Here is a 26184-nt window from a genome sequence, read left to right on the forward strand (position 1 = left end):
TGTTCTGTGCACACACTATTCCCCCAGAGGTCTATAACCTGTCCTGTCCTGTGCACACACTATTCCCCCAGAGGTCTATAACCTGTCCTGTCCTGTGCACACACTATTCCCCCAGAGGTCTATAACATGTCCTGTCCTGTGCACACACTATTCCCCCAGAGGTCTATAACCTGTCATGTGCACACACTATTCCCCCAGAGGTCTATAACCTGTCCTGTGCACACACTATTCCCCCAGAGGTCTATAACCTGTCCTGTCCTGTGCACACACTATTCCCCCAGAGGTCTATAACCTGTCCTGTGCACACACTATTCCCCCAGAGGTCTATAACCTGTCCTGTCCTGTGCACACACTATTCCCCCAGAGGTATATAACCTGTCCTGTCCTGTGCACACACTATTCCCCCAGAGGTCTATAACCTGTCCTGTCCTGTGCACACACTATTCCCCCAGAGGTCTATAACCTGTCCTGTCCTGTGCACACACTATTCCCCCAGAGGTATATAACCTGTCCTGTGCACACACTATTCCCCCAGAGGTCTATAACCTGTCCTGTGCACACACTATTCCCCCAGAGGTATATAACCTGTCCTGTGCACACACTATTCCCCCAGAGGTCTATAACCTGTCCTGTCCCGTGCACACACTATTCCCCCAGAGGTCTATAACCTGTCCTGTTCTGTGCACACACTATTCCCCCAGAGGTCTATAACCTGTCCTGTCCTGTGCACACACTATTCCCCCAGAGGTATATAACCTGTCCTGTGCACACACTATTCCCCCAGAGGTCTATAACCTGTCCTGTGCACACACTATTCCCCCAGAGGTATATAACCTGTCCTGTGCACACACTATTCCCCCAGAGGTCTATAACCTGTCCTGTCCCGTGCACACACTATTCCCCCAGAGGTCTATAACCTGTCCTGTTCTGTGCACACACTATTCCCCCAGAGGTCTATAACCTGTCCTGTTCTGTGCACACACTATTCCCCCAGAGGTATATAACCACCCTTCTACTTACGTGTGAAGCACCCTCTTTTCCGGCAGCCATGTCATGCCAGCAATTTCTCATTCCGTATGAAAAAAACCCTCTGTTGGTTGGTTTCTTTGTCACTGGTGTTCACTATGGCTTGTGGCAGGGCACAATACCATAAATGCTACTTTCTCCCATTGCAATTTCACAGGCATGCCATGTTTTTTTTCTTTTTCCCTTGTTTAGGAATGCATATGTCATTCGTGAGGGGCTGTGAGAAGCACAGAGGGCATGTGTGGGGTTCCATAAATCTCTAAAACACCAGCTTGAGTCTTCTGTCAGAGTATACATAGGATCAGAGGTAAGGTACCAGCAGTCTACTTGCATGTATGTGTGTGTTTTACCTGTTCTAAGGCTGACTGAAGGTGACTCACACACATGCACACAATCATATCCATGCATATACATGTATTAAGGCGTACAGATTAAGAACAAATACTAACAATGATACACAACCCAAGCAACATAAAAAAAGAATGAAAATTCACCCTAACACCCCCAAGTCCTAACACTCACTCACCTCACTCTCTCCTACTGGATGGGGGTTTAAAAAAAAAACACGTTCAAAACAGAATCAAAACGCTGTCAACAAAATGTTACATGTCTGTCTGAGTGTGTGTGTGCACGTGCCTGAAATCTGACTGAATGACACAGGAAACAAATAATGAGCGCCCAATGGCAGCCGTCAGTTGACTCTACCCAGGTAGGGCAGCCTGTAGTGCAAACGACCCCAAGTTTGTCAAGCGCTTAGAGCTTGGACTGACCGAGGATAGGCGCTATATAAGCATCCAAAACAACAAGAACAAAAAGAGCAACACTGCGATGCTGACAAAAGGAAGTGGGTGTACCTGGAATGAGGTGTTGTAGACGGTGAGGTACTGCGGCTCCACGTTCAGCACTGGGACCAGTGTCTGGATCAGACCCTCAGAGCTGGAGTCTGGAGAAAGGTGGCAGAATGGTTAAGACACTCATCTGCCAATACAGTGTGTCCTTGAGGGTCTGGGTTTGAATCCTGTTCTCGCCCTTTCTCCCAAGTTTGACCGGAAAATCAAAAACAACAAACACCACCAAAATATGATCTGTTTCTACATCCCCTGACAAATCAACACCACAACAATAACAACAAAATACCGCCCAGACATTTTCTATCTGTATTCCCCACAACAGAATACCTCCCAGACATTTTCATTTTCTATTTGTATTCCCCACAACAGAATACCTCCCAGACATTTTCTATCTGTATTCCCCACAACAGAATACCTCCCAGACATTTTCATTTTCTATTTGTATTCCCCACAACAGAATACCTCCCAGACATTTTCTATCTGTATTCCCCACAACAGAATACCTCCCAGACATTTTCTATCTGTATTCCCCACAACAGAATACCTCCCAGACATTTTCTATTTGTATTCCCCACAACAGAATACCTCCCAGACATTTTCTATTTGTATTCCCCACAACAGAATACCTCCCAGACATTTTCTATTTGTATTCCCCACAACAGAATACCTCCCAGACATTTTCTATTTGTATTCCCCACAACAGAATACCTCCCAGACATTTTCTATTTGTATTCCCCACAACAGAATACCTCCCAGACATTTTCTATTTGTATTCCCCACAACAGAATACCTCCCAGACATTTTCTATTTGTATTCCCCACAACAGAATACCTCCCAGACATTTTCATTTTCTATTTGTATTCCCCACAACAGAATACCTCCCAGACATTTTCTATCTGTATTCCCCACAACAGAATACCTCCCAGACATTTTCTATTTGTATTCCCCACAACAGAATACCTCCCAGACATTTTCTATCTGTATTCCCCACAACAGAATACCTCCCAGACATTTTCATTTTCTATTTGTATTCCCCACAACAGAATACCTCCCAGACATTTTCTATTTGTATTCCCCACAACAGAATACCTCCCAGACATTTTCTATCTGTATTCCCCACAACAGAATACCTCCCAGACATTTTCTATTTGTATTCCCCACAACAGAATACCTCCCAGACATTTTCTATCTGTATTCCCCACAACAGAATACCTCCCAGACATTTTCTATCTGTATTCCCCACAACAGAATACCTTCCAGACATTTTCTATTTGTATTCCCCACAACAGAATACCTCCCAGACATTTTCTATTTGTATTCCCCACAACAGAATACCTCCCAGACATTTTCTATCTGTATTCCCCACAACAGAATACCTCCCAGACATTTTCCATTTGTATTCCCCACAACAGAATACCTCCCAGACATTTTCCATCTGTATTCCCCACAACAGAATATCTCCCAGACATTTTCTATTTGTATTCCCCACAACAGAATACCACCCAAACAAATAAACGCAACCACAAACACCAGCACACTGGATTATGTGCAGATGTGGCATCTGTTCCTTTTTTTTTTTTAAATAATTTTTTTAAAAGCAGATGTGGTGATGCAATAATATAATAACAATAACGCTTTGAAAACTCCTTGAAACTGAAGCCTTCAACTTCCCCAGCTTTGAAAACTCCTTGAAACTGAAGCCTTCAACTTCCCCAGCTTTGAAAACTCCTTGAAACTGAAGCCTTCAACTTCCCCAGCCTTGATGGCCAGCCTGTCTACAGTGCGTCCACACACACAAATAAATAAAACAGAGGGGGGAAAAAAGCACCTTGTGAAGACGATGCTTGATACTGGAAGTAGCCCTCTGGTAGCAGCCCATTGGAATTCGCTTGGCATCGCACACCCACACATGTGGGCTGATTGTTGCTTCTGCTGATCTGGTAGTTCATCTGTTGATAATAAAAAAACAAAAATAAAAAAGGACAAACAACAGAGGCAATGCCTTCAAGACTCATGACTAGTGATACTTGTCTAATCAAAAAGAGGAAATATGGAATAGAAAGAAAGAGAGGATATCATACACACACACACACACACACACACACACACACATTCACATATTATTTCAACTGGAAGGACATTAAACTGAATATTACAACACACACACACACACACACACACACACATTCACATATTATTTCAATTGGAAGGACATTAAACTGAATACTACAACACACACACACACACATTCACATATTATTTCAATTGGAAGGACATTAAACTGAATACTACAACACACACACACACACACACACACACACACACGGGTGCACACACATATGCCATCAATAAAATTATTGTGAAAAAAAAGGTGAACAAACTACACACACACACGCACACACACACACACACACACACACACACTCACACCACTACTATGTTGAGCTAAATACATTTTGACATCACGGAGCACAAGAATAGATGTTAAAATCCGTTCAACACAAGCCGAAGAATTCAACACAAGCGGAAGAATTCAAGACCTGTGGTAACATGAGGTGGGGGATCTCTCACAGAAAAGAACAACAAACAATGATAAAACCCAGGATCTCTCACAGAAAAGAACAACAAACAATGATAAAACCCAGGATCTCTCACAGAAAAGAACAACAAACAATGATAAAACCCAGGATCTCTCACAGAAAAGAACAACAAACAATGATAAAACCCAAGATCTCTCACAGAAAAGAACAACAAACAATGATAAAACCCAAGACAGCCCCAAGAACAAACATACGGTGGCAGTGGTCTGTCCTGGTGTCATAACGTTTGGCGTGACACTGATGATGTTGTCTGCAAAACCAAACAAGTTTAAAAAAAAATTTTTTTTTATCATCATAACAAAATAAAATTGTAAAAATATTTAGGGAATCACCCCCCCCCCCCCCCCCCCCCAAAAAAAATTAATTTCCATTTAATTACAGTCATGACATACAGCAGTATTAATACTGCATCAGTGACCAGTTTGTTCTGAACTTCACAGGATCTGCTTCAATGTGTAGAATACACTGGTCTAAAAAACATCACTATGGGTGTTCACAAATATTACAGAAGGTAATAGCCTTCTTCTAACAAATTATCAATTTTTAAATATCTAAATCAATGCTGAGAGCTTGACCGTACTGGCTCAGCTTTAAACACAAAGCTTCACAAACCAACTTCTTAGCTCTGAGCAAACACAAAACTTCACAAACCTACTTCTTAGCTCTGAGCAAACACAAAGCTTCACAAATTCAACAAATCCACTGCTAACTCAACCCAATACTCACCTTTGAGCAAACAGAACGCTTCACATATTGAACAAATCTAATACAAACTCAACCCAATACTTATATCTCAGCAAACAGAAATTTCACAAACTGAATAAATCTAATACAAACCCAACCCAATACTTCTTTGCTTTGAGCAAACAAATCTTCGCAAATCCAATACTAACACAACCCAATACTTTTAGCTTTGAGCAAACAGAATTATCTCGCAAATCAAACAAATCCAATACTTACTTAACTCATTAGCTGGTTTTAAGCAAACAGAAAGGTTCACGAATCCAATACTAACTTAACTTTCTGCTAAGAAAGCTTTACAAACCCAACACCAATTCAACTTCCAGCAAACAACTTTACAAATCCAACAGTTCTGATACCAACTCAACTTTGAGCAAATAGAAAGCTTCATAAATCCAAACAACCCAATTCCATTTCAACTTTGAGCAAACAAAAAGCTTCACAGACCAAACAAATCCAATACTGATTCAACTTTTAGCACACACAGAGCTTCACAGATCAAACAAATCCAATACTAATTCAACTTTTAGCACACACAAAGCTTCACAGATCAAACAAATCCAATACTAATTCAACTTTTAGCACACACAAAGCTTCACAGATCAAACAAATCCAATACTAATTCAACTTTTAGCACACACAGAGCTTCACAGATCAAACAAATCCAATACTAATTCAACTTTGAGCAAACAAAAAGCTTCACAGATCAAACAAATCCAATACTAATTCAACTTTGAGCAAACAAAAAGCTTCACAGATCAAACAAATCCAATACTAATTCAACTTTTAGCACACACAGAGCTTCACAGATCCAATACTAACTTGACTGGCAGCATGTCACTCCAGGCTGCTGACAGTAGTTCAGATTCGCAAAATTTTGCTCTTGCTGACACGTCACTGTCACATTGGTGCTTTTGACGGCTTCACTGCAACACCATGAATATATGTATAGAGAGAGAGAGAGAGAAAGAGACAGAGAGAGAGACACACAGAGAGAGAGAGAGAGAGAGAGAGAGAGACAGAGAGAGAGAGAAAGAGAGACAGACATTGACAGAGAGAGAGACAAAGAGAGAGAGAGAGAGAGTTGCTATTTTTCAAGCAATAGGAAATGCCTGTCACCCACAAAAAAGACATTCTTCTGAAATAATCACTGCTAGAAATCCACATAAATCAAGTGCTTATGTACTGAACAAGAGAGATGCAAGGAACTGAGTAGATGGCATGATATGTCTATTTTTCAGCTGTCACATTTTGTTCTATTACTGACATTCATCAAACATGACTGAATCCAAACACATGTCAGCGACAGACAGACAGATACCCATAGAGACAGTACAGGCCTCTAATGCATTGGGCAGCACACAGCACAATGTAGTCTTAGACATGTGGTGCAACACTGTCACTCACAATACTCAGCAAAACAACACTTTTTAAATTGTTATCTATTCATTTATCCATTCATTTATCAGTACATTTACCTATTTATTTGTCTTTGTTCATGTATTTACTAATTCAGTCATTTATTTGTTCACTCATTTTAATCTTTCAGTTTCCCCCCCCCCCTTTCATCAAAGTTGACACTTTCTCTTGAACATCATCACCACAACAACAGTTCCAATCTACATACTAAACATGCCACTTCACTACTGCACAATGACAACTAACGACACACACACAAGGGTATTTCTAACAAACAGAAACAACACAAACCTAAACATTGAATAAACTTGTAGGAGGCAACACTTCGATTCTTCATTCACTGATAGTCAACCTTCATTGATCATGGGGAATATCAAAACTAAAACAGACATACTGACCCAAGGATAATGTTGGTTTTTACATCATCTCTGGAATTATTTCTGGTTTTCTATAACTGCTGGTACAAAAGTGACTTCCTAATACATATGCAAAAGAGAAGAAGAAAGAAAATAAAAATTTATTCAGTGACTGAAACCTAACAGGTTTTTTCATGCAGACTTCCTAATACCCATTCAAAAAGAGAAGAAGACTGAAATCAAAACTAATTCAGTGTGTCAAACTTGACAATAATTTGTGGTGGAATTGTCACTGAACTTCCTTATACCTTCACAAAAAAGATAATATAAATTCTTTAAAAAACAAAAAAACATTCAGTGTTTGAAACCTGACTAGAATTACATTCAGTGTTTGAAACCTGACTAGAATTCAGGTGGGGTTATCATCAACTTCCTAATAGTAAGAGTAATACCAATACAAAAAGAGAAGAAGGTAGAAAATAAAAATCAATTCAGTGTATGAAACCTGTCAAAAATGGTGTTGATTATCAATGTTACCAATACAAAATCAGCAGAAGAAGAAAAAAAAACATTAGTATATGAAACCAAACAATTCTTTTTTTTTCTTCTTTTTTTTAAATTTTATACCTGAGTGCCACCTGAAAGGTAGCAGTTTGGGATGAAGCTGGAATGAAGCTGACCCGTTCACAGACGCTGACCACTGGAGATGGTCTCTGTGTTATAGTGCTGTAACACATCGACACTGAGAGGGTTATAGTGCTGTAACACATTCACACTGAGAGGGTTATAGTGCTGTAACACATTCACACTGAGAGGGTTATAGTGCTGTAACACATCGACACTGAGAGGGTTATAGTGCTGTAACACATTCACACTGAGAGGGTTATAGTGCTGTAACACATTCACACTGAGAGGGTTATAGTGCTGTAACACATCGACACTGAGAGGGTTATAGTGCTGTAACACATTCACACTGAGAGGGTTATAGTGCTGTAACACATTCACACTGAGAGGGTTATAGTGCTGTAACACATCGACACTGAGAGGGTTATAGTGCTGTAACACATCGACACTGAGAGGGTTATAGTGCTGTAACACATCCACACTGAGAGGGTTATAGTGCTGTAACACATCGACACTGAGAGGGTTATAGTGCTGTAACACATTCACACTGAGAGGGTTATAGTGCTGTAACACATCGACACTGAGAGGGTTATAGTGCTGTAACACATCGACACTGAGAGGGTTATAGTGCTGTAACACATTCACACTGAGAGGGTTATAGTGCTGTAACACATCGACACTGAGAGGGTTATAGTGCTGTAACACATCGACACTGAGAGGGTTATAGTGCTGTAACACATTCACACTGAGAGGGTTATAGTGCTGTAACACATCGACACTGAGAGGGTTATAGTGCTGTAACACATCGACACTGAGAGGGTTATAGTGCTGTAACACATCGACACTGAGAGGGTTATAGTGCTGTAACACATCGACACTGAGAGGGTTATAGTGCTGTAACACATTCACACTGAGAGGGTTATAGTGCTGTAACACATCGACACTGAGAGGGTTATAGTGCTGTAACACATCGACACTGAGAGGGTTATAGTGCTGTAACACATTCACACTGAGAGGGTTATAGTGCTGTAACACATCGACACTGAGAGGGTTATAGTGCTGTAACACATCGACACTGAGAGGGTTATAGTGCTGTAACACATTCACACTGAGAGGGTTATAGTGCTGTAACACATCGACACTGAGAGGGTTATAGTGCTGTAACACATCGACACTGAGAGGGTTATAGTGCTGTAACACATCGACACTGAGAGGGTTATAGTGCTGTAACACATCGACACTGAGAGGGTTATAGTGCTGTAACACATCGACACTGAGAGGGTTATAGTGCTGTAACACATTCGACACTGAGAGGGTTATAGTGCTGTAACACATCGACACTGAGAGGGTTATAGTGCTGTAACACATCGACACTGAGAGGGTTATAGTGCTGTAACACATCGACACTGAGAGGGTTATAGTGCTGTAACACATCGACACTGAGAGGGTTATAGTGCTGTAACACATCGACACTGAGAGGGTTATAGTGCTGTAACACATCGACACTGAGAGGGTTATAGTGCTGTAACACATCGACACTGAGAGGGTTATAGTGCTGTAACACATCGACACTGAGAGGGTTATAGTGCTGTAACACATCGACACTGAGAGGGTTATAGTGCTGTAACACATCGACACTGAGAGGGTTATAGTGCTGTAACACATTCACACTGAGAGGGTTATAGTGCTGTAACACATCGACACTGAGAGGGTTATAGTGCTGTAACACATCGACACTGAGAGGGTTATAGTGCTGTAACACATTCACACTGAGAGGGTTATAGTGCTGTAACACATCGACACTGAGAGGGTTATAGTGCTGTAACACATCGACACTGAGAGGGTTATAGTGCTGTAACACATCGACACTGAGAGGGTTATAGTGCTGTAACACATCGACACTGAGAGGGTTATAGTGCTGTAACACATTCACACTGAGAGGGTTATAGTGCTGTAACACATCGACACTGAGAGGGTTATAGTGCTGTAACACATTCACACTGAGAGGGTTATAGTGCTGTAACACATTCACACTGAGAGGGTTATAGTGCTGTAACACATCGACACTGAGAGGGTTATAGTGCTGTAACACATTCACACTGAGAGGGTTATAGTGCTGTAACACATTCACACTGAGAGGGTTATAGTGCTGTAACACATCGACACTGAGAGGGTTATAGTGCTGTAACACATTCACACTGAGAGGGTTATAGTGCTGTAACACATCGACACTGAGAGGGTTATAGTGCTGTAACACATTCACACTGAGAGGGTTATAGTGCTGTAACACATCGACACTGAGAGGGTTATAGTGCTGTAACACATCGACACTGAGAGGGTTATAGTGCTGTAACACATTCACACTGAGAGGGTTATAGTGCTGTAACACATCGACACTGAGAGGGTTATAGTGCTGTAACACATCGACACTGAGAGGGTTATAGTGCTGTAACACATTCGACACTGAGAGGGTTATAGTGCTGTAACACATCGACACTGAGAGGGTTATAGTGCTGTAACACATCGACACTGAGAGGGTTATAGTGCTGTAACACATCGACACTGAGAGGGTTATAGTGCTGTAACACATCGACACTGAGAGGGTTATAGTGCTGTAACACATTCACACTGAGAGGGTTATAGTGCTGTAACACATCGACACTGAGAGGGTTATAGTGCTGTAACACATCGACACTGAGAGGGTTATAGTGCTGTAACACATTCACACTGAGAGGGTTATAGTGCTGTAACACATCGACACTGAGAGGGTTATAGTGCTGTAACACATTCACACTGAGAGGGTTATAGTGCTGTAACACATCGACACTGAGAGGGTTATAGTGCTGTAACACATCGACACTGAGAGGGTTATAGTGCTGTAACACATCGACACTGAGAGGGTTATAGTGCTGTAACACATCGACACTGAGAGGGTTATAGTGCTGTAACACATCGACACTGAGAGGGTTATAGTGCTGTAACACATCGACACTGAGAGGGTTATAGTGCTGTAACACATTCACACTGAGAGGGTTATAGTGCTGTAACACATCGACACTGAGAGGGTTATAGTGCTGTAACACATCGACACTGAGAGGGTTATAGTGCTGTAACACATCACACTGAGAGGGTTATAGTGCTGTAACACATCGACACTGAGAGGGTTATAGTGCTGTAACACATCGACACTGAGAGGGTTATAGTGCTGTAACACATTCACACTGAGAGGGTCATAGTGCTGTAACACATCGACACTGAGAGGGTTATAGTGCTGTAACACATTCACACTGAGAGGGTTATAGTGCTGTAACACATTCACACTGAGAGGGTTATAGTGCTGTAACACATCGACACTGAGAGGGTTATAGTGCTGTAACACATCGACACTGAGAGGGTTATAGTGCTGTAACACATCGACACTGAGAGGGTTATAGTGCTGTAACACATTCACACTGAGAGGGTTATAGTGCTGTAACACATTCACACTGAGAGGGTTATAGTGCTGTAACACATCGACACTGAGAGGGTTATAGTGCTGTAACACATCGACACTGAGAGGGTTATAGTGCTGTAACACATTCACACTGAGAGGGTTATAGTGCTGTAACACATCGACACTGAGAGGGTTATAGTGCTGTAACACATTCACACTGAGAGGGTTATAGTGCTGTAACACATCGACACTGAGAGGGTCATAGTGCTGTAACACATTCACACTGAGAGGGTTATAGTGCTGTAACACATCGACACTGAGAGGGTTATAGTGCTGTAACACATTCACACTGAGAGGGTTATAGTGCTGTAACACATTCACACTGAGAGGGTTATAGTGCTGTAACACATCCACACTGAGAGGGTTATAGTGCTGTAACACATTCACACTGAGAGGGTTATAGTGCTGTAACACATTCACACTGAGAGGGTTATAGTGCTGTAACACATTCACACTGAGAGGGTTATAGTGCTGTAACACATTCACACTGAGAGGGTTATAGTGCTGTAACACATCGACACTGAGAGGGTTAGCTTTCCGCCTGTGGTTTTACAGTGTATTGGAGTGAGTGAGGGAGAAATTAAGAGAGAGAGAGAGAGAGAGTGTGTATGTGCATGTATGTGTGTGCTAATGCATCCATACATCAGCACTCATCTGCATGAGTGAAGATACTGAAAAACCCCAAAGAAACAAATAAACAATCAATCAGAAAACAGAACGCATGTAATATTTGACAAAGGAAGGTACAAAGTCTGTATCAAATTACAAAAACGGAGGATTTCAACAATACAGTCTAAAGTTTATCATACTGCTGCTCCTAAATGTGCCACACTATTACAGAAGTGGCGTGTATTCACACACACACACAATACAGTAAACTACTTTCCAGCACAATACAACACACCAACAGTACACTAATCCCCAGCACCCCTGACAAATACAACAGGCCCCTCACACTGGCTCAGAGAGGGAAGTTTGTCGGCAGAACTCTGGCTGAGGAATGGTCAGGTTGGTAGTGGCTGGACACTGGAGGAAACCAATGGAAATGCCATAGCAACGCACAGCTGCCGCACGTCCTGCCCTGACCACGCTGTAGACAGACGGACAAAAGGAGTGATGGAGAGAGAGAGAGAGAGAGAGAGAGAGAGAGTGTGTGTGTGTGTGTTTGTGTGCGAGTGTGTGTGTGTGTGTGTGTGTGTGTGTGTGAGAGAGAGAGAGAGAGAGAGAGAGAGAGAGACAGACAGACAGACAGACAGAGACAGACAGAGACACAGAGAGAGAAGACAATGGTTTATTTGTTAGGCCTCCGGCCTGTAACAAAGGAGTGGGCCACGAACAAAAATATTAGATAATGAATCAAATAGTGAAAACAATATATCAACGCTCATATGACTCTTACAAGCTCACACAAACATACAAACACACACGCACACACACACACACACGCACATTATCTCTCTCTCTCCCTCCTCTCCTCTCCCTCACACACATGCATGCGAGAATGTACACACCCACATACACACTTGCATGTTTATCACACATTTCCAGTGACACACATATGGACTGAATCAAGTGAAATGCAAAAATTGATGCTGACAAGCTGACAAAGAAACAAATGTTGTTTGAAACTCCACAGTGCAACAAAATGCATACCTATAACATGTTGCTTGAAACTCCACAGTGCAACAAAATGCATACCTATAACATGTTGTTTGAAACTCCACAGTGCAACAAAATGCATACCTATAACATGTTGTTTGAAACTCCACAGTGCAACAAAATGCATACCTATAACATGTTGTTTGAAACTCCACAGTGCAACAAAATGCATACCTATAACATGTTGTTTGAAACTCCACAGTGCAACAAAATGCATACCTATAACATGTTGCTTGAAACTCCACAGTGCAACAAAATGCATACCTATAACATGTTGCTTGAAACTCCACAGTGCAACAAAATGCATACCTATAACATGTTGTTTGAAACTCCACAGTGCAACAAAATGCATACCTATAACATGTTGTTTGAAACTCCACAGTGCAACAAAATGCATACCTATAACATGTTGCTTGAAACTCCACAGTGCAACAAAATGCATACCTATAACATGTTGCTTGAAACTCCACAGTGCAACAAAATGCATACCTATAACATGTTGCTTGAAACTCCACAGTGCAACAAAATGCATACCTATAACATGTTGCTTGAAACTCCACAGTGCAACAAAATGCATACCTATACTCATCTATTCATGTCCAATTTCAGATGCCATGATCTCATGCTAAAGGCTTTGCATACAAAAATTGACAACTTCTCTATTACACATTCTGATTAAACAGGACATCAAAGCAACAAATTTGATTAAGGTTGGATTTCTGTAATATTTGGCAGGTAAATGTTCTTCTCTTAGAGTCTGGTAACCTGGACTGACCAACAGAAAGTGATACTGAAAGAGAGAAGAGAGAGAGAGAGAGAGAGAGAGAGAGAGAGAGAGAGAGAGAGAGAGTGTATGTTGCGTATGTGTGTGTATGGTGCGTATGTGTGTGTGTTTGTGTGTGCGTGTGTAAGGTGTGTGTGTGTGTGTGTGTGTGTATGGTGTGTGTGTGTGTGTGTGTGTGTGTGTGTGTGTGTGTTAGTCTGAGTGAATGTGTGTGTGTGCGTGCATATGTGCATGCACATATGTGCATGAGTGTGTATCAGTGTGCATGTTCATGTATACATACATACATCTCTGAGTGTGTGTATATGTTCATGAGGACACCAAACACCAACATCCAGCTTCAGCATTCATTCACACACACACAAACACATACACACAAACACTCATGCACATACATACATACATACCATGATGACATGAACAAAATTTCTTGCTGAAAGTATATTACTTCTAAGGAATAGAATTAGTTTATGGTTTGGGGTTGTCAGTCTATGGTTTGGCTTGAAACCTGAACGATAAGACTGATGAAATACTGGAAGAAATTAAGATTTCAAGATGGATAAAAAATCAAATTAACTTGCACCCAAACCAGTGAGCACTGAATCAATTTCACTTTTATTCAGAAGGGAGAGGCATGGACTGATGATCTTTTAAACCTTCTTACAGGTCAGATCTTTAGACTGCTTTTATTTCACATGTTATTTCAAAGGATATTTCTTTAACTTGAGACAGCTCTGAAAGGCGAGATTGGTAATCATCAAATGCTGACTTTTATCTGCTATTCTATCTTTCTAACGTCAGATTCAACTTAATCATAAATGAAAAGTGAAAAGTAAGCAAATCGGGGAGTTTTCATCAATTTGACATGGTGGAGTACACGACACCAAACAGTGTTACATTGTTCAAAACACAAAACCTGAAGGGAACACTGCCTGAATCCCTTCCTGGTGGGAGATTGACAGTGTTAAATGTGAGCTGGGTGTAGCCTGGTTCACCGTCAAATTCATTCAGACACGTCACATCCACCTGGAAACGAAGACAAATAAACAGAACAATGTTCATCTGAATACTGAGATGCCAACCAAACAGACAAACAAACAAATCTTCTCCATCTCACGAGTGCTTTTCATGTCCGTGGGTCTGAAGCACTCTTACACCTATGACCAATGCGGGTGAAATCCTTCACTTTCATTTTCAAAAGAACAATACTGTTTTTCATAAATTCAGTCACACACACACACACACACACACTCTCTCTCTCTCTCATCATACTGACATACACTAAACGCATACACATATGTTTACATGAAAATGCTCAAACAGCTGACACACAGACACAAAACCACACCCATGACATCCAATCTTTTTTTCCTATTTCTATAAAAAAACAAAAACAAAAAAACCCAAATAAGAAAAAAAGAAAAGAAATGTTTTTAATTAAAGCCAAAATAAAAGAATGAAACATGAGTATGTCAGACAGTACAGAGAAGAATAAAACATGAGTATGTCACACAGTACAGAGAAGAATGAAACATGAGTATGTCACACAGCACAGAGAAGAATGAAACATCAGTATGTCAGACAGTACAGAGAAGAATGAAACATCAGTATGTCAGACAGTACAGTATGTCACACAGTACAGAGAAGAATGAAACATCAGTATGTCACACAGTACAGAGAAGAATGAAACATCAGTATGTCAGACAGTACAGAGAAGAATAAAACATGAGTATGTCACACAGCACAGAGAAGAATGAAACATGAGTATGTCACACAGTACAGAGAAGAATGAAACATGAGTATGTCAGACAGTACAGAGAAGAATAAAACATCAGTATGTCACACAGTACAGAGAAGAATGAAACATCAGTATGTCACACAGTACAGAGAAGAATGAAACATCAGTATGTCACACAGTACAGAGAAGAATGAAACACCAGTATGTCACACAGTACAGAGAAGAATGAAACATCAGTATGTCACACAGTACAGAGAAGAATGAAACATCAGTATGTCACACAGTACAGAGAAGAATGAAACATCAGTATGTCACACAGTACAGAGAAGAATGAAACATCAGTATGTCACACAGTACAGAGAATAATAATAATAATAATAATAATAATAATGGATACTTATATAGCACACTATCCAGAAATCTGCTCTAAGTGCTTTACAAAAACGCTTTTGATAACATAAAACATTATATCTATGTTACATACACACACCAAAATGTGACCACACACACACACACACGCACGCACGCACGCACACACACACACACACACTGCATACATACATTTTAACATACATGTGTATCTAACAGCTACCCTAACACATACACACACATAGGCAGGCACATACTTACATAAACACATGCACACACAATACACATTCATATACATGCATGTAGTTGTGGGCCTGCCACAACTGAACTTATTGCTGAGGGAAAAGGTGAGTTTTGAGACGAGATTTAAAAGATGCGAGGGAATCAGAATGACGGAGGTTATCAGGGAGCTTGTTCCACGTCTTTGGCGATTGAAAAGAAAACGATCTGTGTCCATAGGTCTTACTTCTGACGTGAGGTATCCTGAGAAGTCGAGTATCAGAGGAAGAACGGAGCTGGCGAGACGGGGTATAGATATGGATGAGTTCAGAAAGATACTTTGGGCCAGATCCGTTGACTGCAGAAAAGGTCAGAGTGGATAGCTTATAGTCTATTCAATCAGAAACAGGCAACCAGTGGAGAGACTGAAGGAGAGGAGAAACATGGTCAAATTTAGAAGCTCTGCAAATGAGTCTGGCAGCGTTATTCTGAATTCGTTGGAGTCTGTCTAACAGGTATTTGGGAAGGCCGGCCAAAAGAGAGTTGCAGTAATCCAATCTTGAGAGAACCAGAGAGCATACAAGTGTCTTGGTTGCATCGGTTGAGAGATAGTGGCGGATAGAGCTGATTCTACGCAGTTCCAAATAGGCAACTTTACAGATATTCGAAATGTGCTGTTGGAAGGAAAGAGACTGGTCCAGGATTACACCAAGACTGCAAACAGAGGGAGAAAGTGAAACAGGTGTGCTATTGATCAGAACAGAGTCAGGAAAAGAAGGATGTTGACGAAACTTCTTTGGACAGGTTATCATAAATTCAGTCTTATCATCATTTAATTGCAGCTTGTTGAGAGTCATCCAGTCCTTTAGGCCAGCAATGCACTCCTGTGTTTGAGTCACCAGTGCATCAAATTCAGCTATGGAAGCCGACTGATAAAGTTGTGTGTCATCAGCAAAGCTCTCATGCGACATCGCATGATGACTGATGACATCCGACACAGGAGCCGCATACAGCACGAAAAGAACAGGACCTAGGACGGACCCTTGTGGGACACCATATTTCAAGGCAGATACTCTAGAGTATGTACCATTTACACACACTTTCTGTGTACGATCTGACAGGTAAGACGTGATCCATGCTAGTGCAGTGTCACGAATACCATGAAACATGAGTATGTCACACAGTACAGAGAAGAAGAAAACATCAGTATGTCACACAGTACAGAGAAGAAGAAAACATCAGTATGTCACACAGTACAGAGAAGAATGAAACATCAGTATGTCACACAGTACAGAGAAGAATGAAACATCAGTATGTCACACAGTACAGAGAAGAATGAAACATCAGTATGTCACACAGTACAGAGAAGAATGAAACATCAGTATGTCACACAGCACAGAGAAGAATGAAACATGAGTATGCCACACAGTACAGAGAAGAATGAAACATCAGTATGTCACACAGTACAGAGAAGAATGAAACATCAGTATGTCACACAGTACAGAGAAGAATAAAACACCAGTATGTCACACAGTACAGAGAAGAATAAAACACCAGTATGTCAGACAGTACAGAGAAGAATGAAACATCAGTATGTCACACAGTACAGAGAAGAGTAAAGACAGAAGAATAAAGATAGAGATGGAAGGTCAGACAGTACAGAGAAGAATAAAGACAGAAGAATAAAGAAAGAGATGGAAGGTCAGACAGTACAGAGAAGAATAAAGACAGAGATGGAAGGTCAGACAGTACAGAGAAGAATAAAGACAGAGATGGAAGGTCAGACAGTACAGAGAAGAATAAAGACAGAAGAATAAAGAAAGAGATGGAAGGTCAGACAGTACAGAGAAGAATAAAGACAGAAGAATAAAGACAGAGATGGAAGGTCAGACAGTACAGAGAAGAATAAAGACAGAGATGGAAGGTCAGACAGTACAGAGAAGAATAAAGACAGAAGAATAAAGAAAGAGATGGAAGGTCAGACAGTACAGAGAAGAATAAAGACAGAGATGGACGGTCAGACAGTACAGAGAAGAATAAAGACAGAAGAATAAAGACAGAGATGGAAGGTCAGACAGTACAGAGAAGAATAAAGACAGAGATGGAAGGTCAGACAGTACAGAGAAGAATAAAGACAGAGATGGAAGGTCAGACAGTACAGAGAAGAATAAAGACAGAGATGGAAGGTCAGACAGTACAGAGAAGAATAAAGACAGAGATGGAAGGTCAGACAGTACAGAGAAGAATAAAGACAGAGATGGAAGGTCAGACAGTACAGAGAAGAATAAAGACAGAGATGGAAGGTCACACAGTACAGAGAAGAATAAAGACAGAAGAATAAAGACAGAGATGGAAGGTCAGACAGTACAGAGAAGAATAAAGATAGAGATGGAAGGTCAGACAGTACAGAGAAGAATAAAGACAGAGATGGAAGGTCAGACAGTACAGAGAAGAATAAAGACAGAAGAATAAAGACAGGGATGGAAGGTCAGACAGTACAGAGAAGAATAAAGACAGAAGAATAAAGACAGAAGAATAAAGACAGGGATGGAAGGTCAGACAGTACAGAGAAGAATAAAGACAGAGATGGAAGGTCAGACAGTACAGAGAAGAATAAAGACAGAAGAATAAAGACAGAAGAATAAAGACAGAGATGGAAGGTCAGACAGTACAGAGAAGAATAAAGACAGAAGAATAAAGACAGAGATGGAAGGTCAGACAGTACAGAGAAGAATAAAGACAGAAGAATAAAGACAGAGATGGAAGGTCAGACAGTACAGAGAAGAATAAAGACAGGGATGGAAGGTCAGACAGTACAGAGAAGAATAAAGACAGAAGAATAAAGACAGAGATGGAAGGTCAGACAGTACAGAGAAGAATAAAGACAGGGATGGAAGGTCAGACAGTACAGAGAAGAATAAATTCAGAAGAATAAAGACAGAGATGGAAGGTCATACAGTACAGAGAAGAATAAAGACAGAAGAGTAAAGACAGAGATGGAAGGTCAGACAGTACAGAGAAGAGTAAAGACAGAGATGGAAGGTCAGACAGTACAGAGAAGAATAAAGACAGAAGAATAAAGACAGAGATGGAAGGTCAGACAGTACAGAGAAGAATAAAGACAGAAGAGTAAAGACAGAGATGGAAGGTCAGACAGTACAGAGAAGAATAAAGACAGAGATGGAAGGTCAGACAGTACAGAGAAGAATAAAGACAGAGATGGAAGGTCAGACAGTACAGAGAAGAATAAAGACAGAGATGGAAGGTCAGACAGTACAGAGAAGAATAAAGACAGAAGAATAAAGACAGAGATGGAAGGTCAGACAGTACAGAGAAGAATAAAGACAGAGATGGAAGGTCAGACAGTACAGAGAAGAATAAAGACAGAAGAGTAAAGACAGAGATGGAAGGTCAGACAGTACAGAGAAGAATAAAGACAGAGATGGAAGGTCAGACAGTACAGAGAAGAATAAAGACAGGGATGGAAGGTCAGACAGTACAGAGAAGAATAAAGACAGAAGAGTAAAGACAGAGATGGAAGGTCAGACAGTACAGAGAAGAATAAAGACAGAGATGGAAGGTCAGACAGTACAGAGAAGAATAAAGACAGAGATGGAAGGTCAGACAGTACAGAGAAGAATAAAGACAGAAGAATAAAGACAGAAGAATAAAGACAGAAGAATAAAGACAGAGATGGAAGGTCAGACAGTACAGAGAAGAATAAAGACAGAAGAATAAAGACAGAGATGGAAGGTCAGACAGTACAGAGAAGAATAAAGACAGAAGAATAAAGACAGAGATGGAAGGAGGGAATGGGAATGAAACAAAATTCTATCATAGGAGGGTAAGGAAAATCTTATTAAACAATTCCAAATGGATTCTGGAGAGATAGGTGCTTACTTGTTATTCATTCCACATCTGTCAATGGCTGACGCACAGAGAAAACACACCTCTTCACCTTTCATGACTGATTACAATCTTTATCAAACCCCAGTTCCGCACACACAACACAGACAAGTCATCGTGTCAACTACAATAACCATGTTTTCACTGTCCCCAATTTATACACATACATAACACTATTTACCGTATCATCTTTGCTGACTTGAGTTCCGGCATTGAACACCACGGCATCAAAGCCAATTGAACCGTCAGCAGGGTTGAAATTGCTGTTATATATGTACTCTGTTGTGGGGTTTGTAACATTTCTTTGGGCCCCTATCAAAATTCTCCCAACATCTGCAAAGGATAAAACACATCTGAAAGGCAAAGTTTAAGAAGTGCACACAACAAAACATTTTAGATCTTTTTTCTGCATGATTTTGTTCATTAGTCCTGAGGTACATGAGTAAAGCACAAGTCTGTGTACACACACACACACACACACACACACACATGCATGCACAGAGAATATTTAACCAGAAATGATTTGTATATAAATGTATATTTATGTGTGTTCTGCTTTTCCACTGACCTGTCACTGATATATATGGTATACATACATACATACATACATACATATATATATATATATGTGTGTGTGTGTGTGTGTGTGTGTGTGTGTGTGTGTGTGTGTGTGTGTGTGTGTGTGTGTGTGTGTGTGTGTGTGTGTGTGTGTGTGTGTGTGTGTGTGTTCAGCAAATATGGAGTAATCAGAGTCTTCATTAAGGGCAACAGCTGGTAGTGGCATACTATCAGAATGAAACCAACTTGATTTTCTAAAGGGTGCATAAAGTGATGAACATGTCCACGCATAGGCTGTGTGTTCATTGTGTCATCTACACACAAACACACATAGATAGTTCTGAACAACAACAAAAAACCAATCAAATCCCTGCACAGCAGAAAAAAACGCTTGCACAGAGATACCCATAAACAACGGTACCGTTCTCAAACATCAAATTCCAAAGAGCAGGATCAATAGGGTAGTTGTCAACTGTTTTTTTTTTTTACAAAACTTTACTCTCTTTCTCCATGTGGAAGGAAGGTGGCAGAATGATTAAGATGCTCATCTATCAATGAGAGTATGTGTGAGGGTCTGGGTTCAAATCACGGTCTCTCTCTTCATCCTAGATTGGACTGGAAAATCAAACTTAGCGTCTAGTCATTTGGATGATATGTTAAACTGAGGTCCCGTGTGCAGCACACACAAGGCGCACTGAGTAAGAACCCATGGCAACAAGACTGTTGTCTTCTGGTCAAATTCTGTAGAAGAAATCCACTCTGATAGATACACAAATATAAATGCAAGCACTCAGGGCTTGACTAACATGTTGGGTTATACTGCTGTCAGGCATCTGCTAAGCAGATAAGGTGTAGCATTCATCACTTTATGGATTTGTTATACTGCTGTCAGGCATCTGCTAAGCAGATAAGGTGTAGCATTCATCACTTTATGGATCTGTTATACTGCTGTCAGGCATCTGCCAAGCAGGTAAGGTGTAGCATTTATCACTTTATGGATCTGTTATACTGCTGTCAGGCATCTGCCAAGCAGGTAAGGTGTAGCATTCATCACTTTATGGATTTGTTATACTGCTGTCAGGCATCTGCTAAGCAGATAAGGTGTAGCATTCATCACTTTATGGATTTGTTATACTGCTGTCAGGCATCTGCTAAGCAGATAAGGTGTAGCATTCATCACTTTATGGATCTGTTATACTGCTGTCAGGCATCTGCCAAGCAGGTAAGGTGTAGCATTTATCACTTTATGGATTTGTTATACTGCTGTCAGACATCTGCCAAGCACATAAGGTGTAGCATTTATCACTTTATGGATTTGTTATACTGCTGTCAGACATCTGCCAAGCACATAAGGTGTAGCATTCATCACTTTATGGATTTGTTATACTGCTGTCAGGCATCTGCCAAGCAGGTAAGGTGTAGCATTCATCACTTTATGGATTTGTTATACTGCTGTCAGGCATCTGCCAAGCACATAAGGTGTAGCATTTATCACTTTATGGATTTGTTATACTGCTGTCAGGCATCTGCCAAGCAGGTAAGGTGTAGCATTTATCACTTTATGGATTTGTTATACTGCTGTCAGACATCTGCCAAGCACATAAGGTGTAGCATTTATCACTTTATGGATCTGTTATACTGCTGTCAGGCATCTGCCAAGCAGATAAGGTGTAGCATTCATCACTTTATGGATCTGTTATACTGCTGTCAGGCATCTGCCAAGCAGATAAGGTGTAGCATTTATCACTTTATGGATCTGTTATACTGTTGTCAGGCATCTGCCAAGCACATAAGGTGTAGCATTTATCACTTTATGGATTTGTTATACTGCTGTCAGGCATCTGCCAAGCACATAAGGTGTAGCATTTATCACTTTATGGATCTGTTATACTGCTGTCAGGCATCTGCCAAGCACATAAGGTGTAGCATTTATCACTTTATGGATCTGTTATACTGCTGTCAGGCATCTGCCAAGCACATAAGGTGTAGCATTTATCACTTTATGGATCTGTTATACTGCTGTCAGGCATCTGCCAAGCACATAAGGTGTAGCATTTATCACTTTATGGATTTGTTATACTGCTGTCAGGCATCTGCCAAGCACATAAGGTGTAGCATTTATCACTTTATGGATCTGTTATACTGCTGTCAGGCATCTGCCAAGCACATAAGGTGTAGCATTTATCACTTTATGGATCTGTTATACTGCTGTCAGGCATCTGCCAAGCAGATAAGGTGTAGCATTCATCACTTTATGGATCTGTTATACTGCTGTCAGGCATCTGCCAAGCAGGTAAGGTGTAGCATTTATCACTTTATGGATCTGTTATACTGCTGTCAGGCATCTGCCAAGCAGGTAAGGTGTAGCATTTATCACTTTATGGATTTGTTATACTGCTGTCAGACATCTGCCAAGCACATAAGGTGTAGCATTTATCACTTTATGGATTTGTTATACTGCTGTCAGACATCTGCCAAGCAGGTAAGGTGTAGCATTTATCACTTTATGGATTTGTTTGAGTGTGATCACTCCTTGAGAAACTGAACCTTTTCCTATGGGGAGTGCATGTGTGCATGAATGTGTCTTTTGGTTATACTTACTGTAAGAATGATGTTTTTAAGTATTGCTTGCTGTACATTGCACTTTGTTATCCTCAATAAATGAATTTCAATTTTAAATGTGCGTGTGTCACTCTGTGTGTGTGTGTGTGTGTGTGTGTGTGGGTGTGTGTGTGTGTGCAAGGATAGAACTTGTGTCTTTGTGTGTGAGTGCATGTGATTACAAGGACTGACAAAAGCACCAGCACTATTTTGTATTTACATTAGAATGCAACAGTAATTTTGTACAAAATATTGTCAACTCCCTTTCTGCAAACTGTGCAAGCATTCTGTGTCAACATAAATTATAATGGAATGAGACAAATGATAAATAAAGTGGACTGGACATCAACGGACTGGGATGGAAAAGACGTGATCCAATGTTGGAATGACTTAAAGACTATACTACACAAAACTATGAATAAATATATACCAAAGTGTCAAATACACAGGAGAAAAAATCAAATCCTCATGAATGAACAATAAAATAATGAGAATCATCAAAAAGAAATATAAATTGTATAAATGTTTCTTAAGAACTAAGTCAGGTTACTCCTATTTATGTTACTTAACACAAAAGGGTTGTTCCTGGCAAAATTATGTAGAAAAATCCACTTGGAAAAACAAATAAAACTGCGCGCAGGAAAAAATATTAAAAAATGGGTGGCGCTGTAGTGTAGCAACGTGCTCTCCCTGGGGATAGCAGCCTGAATTTTATCAAGAGAAATCTTTTGTGATAAAAATAAATACAAATACAAATCAAGTATGTTATAGTATCACTAAGACAACAAGCAATCTGTATGCAGACTGTCCACATGGTTTTAGACAGAAAAGATTGTGTACCACACAGCTCCTGGAAGTAATTGAAGATCTTACAAAAAAAGATAAATATGGGTAAACCTATAGACATTATTTATTTAGACTTTAGAAAAGCATTTGACTCTGTACCACAACAAAGACTTTTATCAAAATTAGCTTCATATGGTATCACTGGAAGCATACTGAACTGGACAAAAAACTTTTTGTCGGACAGAACACAAGTAGTTAAAATTGGAGAAAAATGTCAACTAATGAAAATGTTGTTAGTGGTATATCACAAGGTAGCATACTTGGCCTTGTGCTTTTCACAACATACATAAATGACCTCCCTGAAAGTATAGAAAGTACATGCAAAATATTTGCAGATGATACTAAACTTTACAGCAATGCACAGAATAATACTACACTACAAAAGGACTTATAAAAGTTACAGGACTGGTCTGATAGATGGATTCTATAGTTTAACGTATCAAAGTGTAAAGTAATGCACATAGGGGAAAAATCCAGAAAACAAATACCATATGATAATAGAAGACACCACACAGGACACTGAGAAAACTATTTAGATAAAGATATATTTTTTAAACTATATAAAACATTGGTTAGATCACAAGTAGAATATGGTAATATTGTGTGGCTCCCGTTAGCCCATACCTCAAGAGACAATCTACAGCTATAGAAAGGGTACAAACACAAATAAGTTCTTCTTCTTCTTCTTCTTCTTTCCCTTGACTACCGCCTTCATCCTTGTGAAGATTCTGTAGACTATAAGTTAATAAAGAATGCAAATCTATGAGCTGTCAACAGAGATTTATATACTTAAATCTGCATTCATTAAAGGGTAGAAGGCAAAGAAGGTGATTTAATAGAAACCTACAAAAAGTTAAATTGCTATTATGAAGTCAACTCAATGTGAATTATATATATTTAACAATATTTTTATAATGTCAGATTATGAGAGTACAAGAAAATTAATGATGAAAATTTGTAAAGAGCACTGTAACACTAACCTAATGAAAAATTCATTAGCTAATAGAATTGCAACCTACTGAACCTAAACTTGCACAAAATACTGATGCGTTCAAAAATATCCTTGACAAGAACATCAATTCAAAAGAAAAAACTACTGACTTTGACTAATGAATTACAGTACATGTAAAGGAAAACATATGTGTATCCCACAAATAAAAGGAGACAGATACTGAAGAGGGCATAAAAAAGGCCGTGAGACCTTGGCAGTCAAATGCCAGTCCCTAACACTACTACTACTACTGCATAAGGTACTATGGCTTTGGACATTTGGTCATGTAATTGGTCGATTAAATTGGAAAATGTGAAATTTTCAAAACTGTCAGACTGAGACATGTCTGGTTACACAAATAAACTGGTCAAATGAAAAGGAAAGTGATGATGAAAACAAGCCGATTTTCGTTTTGCTGTCATAATTGTCCCCCATTCTGTGTGTCAGGTGGGTTTGCTTCACCTTTCTTTGAATAGGCTTCTTGTAAATTGCAGAAAAATTACAAAACATCTGATCAATCAAGAAAACTTTACTGGATCTGTAATCCTGTGGATATAACATTTGTCTAATGAAAAATAAAAGTTATCTTGTCTCTTCATCCGCGCGAGATGTGTTGGGACTTGAGTTCCTGAACATCGTTTGCTTCACTGTACCTGGGGACTGTGCAAGAACGCTGCTGAAAATCACAATACACAGAAAATATATGAGAATGCTGATTTTGGAACCAGTCATTGTTGCAGGATAGTTTTCCGAACAACGATGAGGACGGCAAGTTTCTTCAAAACAGTTGTCAAGAACGCTCTAAACTCAGACTTTCCGCCATGTCTAAACACATTCGCTTGTGCTTGTCAACAAGCTTTTAATTGGTTAGAAAAACACGTAAAAAAGATAAACTGGCTTTATATCGACATAATAATAAAACCCAGTAATATTCTTTAAACTCATGACAGTGATAATATATTTTACTGATTTTTTTCAGAAGATAAAATAGCTGAAAATAAAACAGCTGTTTGCTTTATAAAAAAATTATATTTTTTTCGACAATAAATGTTAAAGTCTGTTTTCCATTCAGTCATTTTAGCATTACAGCCAATCAGCAACGGCGTTGTAAAAAGCGTAGGCCTAACCTGACCTCGTTGTTGACATTGCGGGAAGCACATGTGAGAAGGGAGACTTGAATACCGTGTTGTAGCAGTAGGCTTGGAAGATGTGTGAGGTCACAAAAAGCAGCTTTGAACAGTTATTTCCTTTGATCGAAAAGACGATCAAAGAGGCAGACTTTATAGGTATTGTCTTAAAAGAACTAAAATGTGCCTCCCTTTCCACCCATTTCCTGTCTCTGTTCTGTCTCTCTAGTTGTCTATCTGTCTCTTTCTCTCTCTCTCCCTCTCTCTCTCTCCCAC

General features: G+C 40.0%; 2 protein-coding genes across 5 annotated transcripts in view; one reads left to right on the forward strand and one right to left on the reverse strand.

The window, feature by feature from the left end:
* Positions 1-25606, reverse strand: part of LOC143302233 (uncharacterized) — an 88658-nt gene extending 63052 nt beyond the window's left edge. For all 4 annotated transcript variants that reach the window (XM_076616812.1, XM_076616811.1, XM_076616808.1 and 1 more), the window contains exons 1-9: positions 25435-25606; positions 19967-20118; positions 14470-14579; positions 12066-12200; positions 7621-7719; positions 6041-6144; positions 4672-4727; positions 3706-3826; positions 1881-1969 (exon numbers count right to left, since the gene is read on the reverse strand). In XM_076616812.1, the coding sequence (XP_076472927.1) occupies positions 1881-1969; positions 3706-3826; positions 4672-4727; positions 6041-6144; positions 7621-7719; positions 12066-12200; positions 14470-14579; positions 19967-20118; positions 25435-25513 (945 nt within the window). In that variant the 5' untranslated portion in view covers positions 25514-25606. The remainder of the gene's footprint in view (positions 1-1880; positions 1970-3705; positions 3827-4671; positions 4728-6040; positions 6145-7620; positions 7720-12065; positions 12201-14469; positions 14580-19966; positions 20119-25434) is intronic.
* A 314-nt stretch (positions 25607-25920) lies between these two features.
* Positions 25921-26184, forward strand: part of LOC143302340 (pre-piRNA 3'-exonuclease trimmer-like) — a 52195-nt gene continuing 51931 nt past the window's right edge. Inside the window, exon 1 of the mRNA XM_076616970.1 lies at positions 25921-26067. Coding sequence (XP_076473085.1) covers positions 25989-26067 — 79 coding nt within the window. The 5' untranslated portion in view covers positions 25921-25988. The remainder of the gene's footprint in view (positions 26068-26184) is intronic.

This window comes from Babylonia areolata, chromosome 29 (genome assembly GCF_041734735.1).
Source record: "Babylonia areolata isolate BAREFJ2019XMU chromosome 29, ASM4173473v1, whole genome shotgun sequence".
Taxonomy (NCBI): domain Eukaryota; kingdom Metazoa; phylum Mollusca; class Gastropoda; order Neogastropoda; family Buccinidae; genus Babylonia; species Babylonia areolata.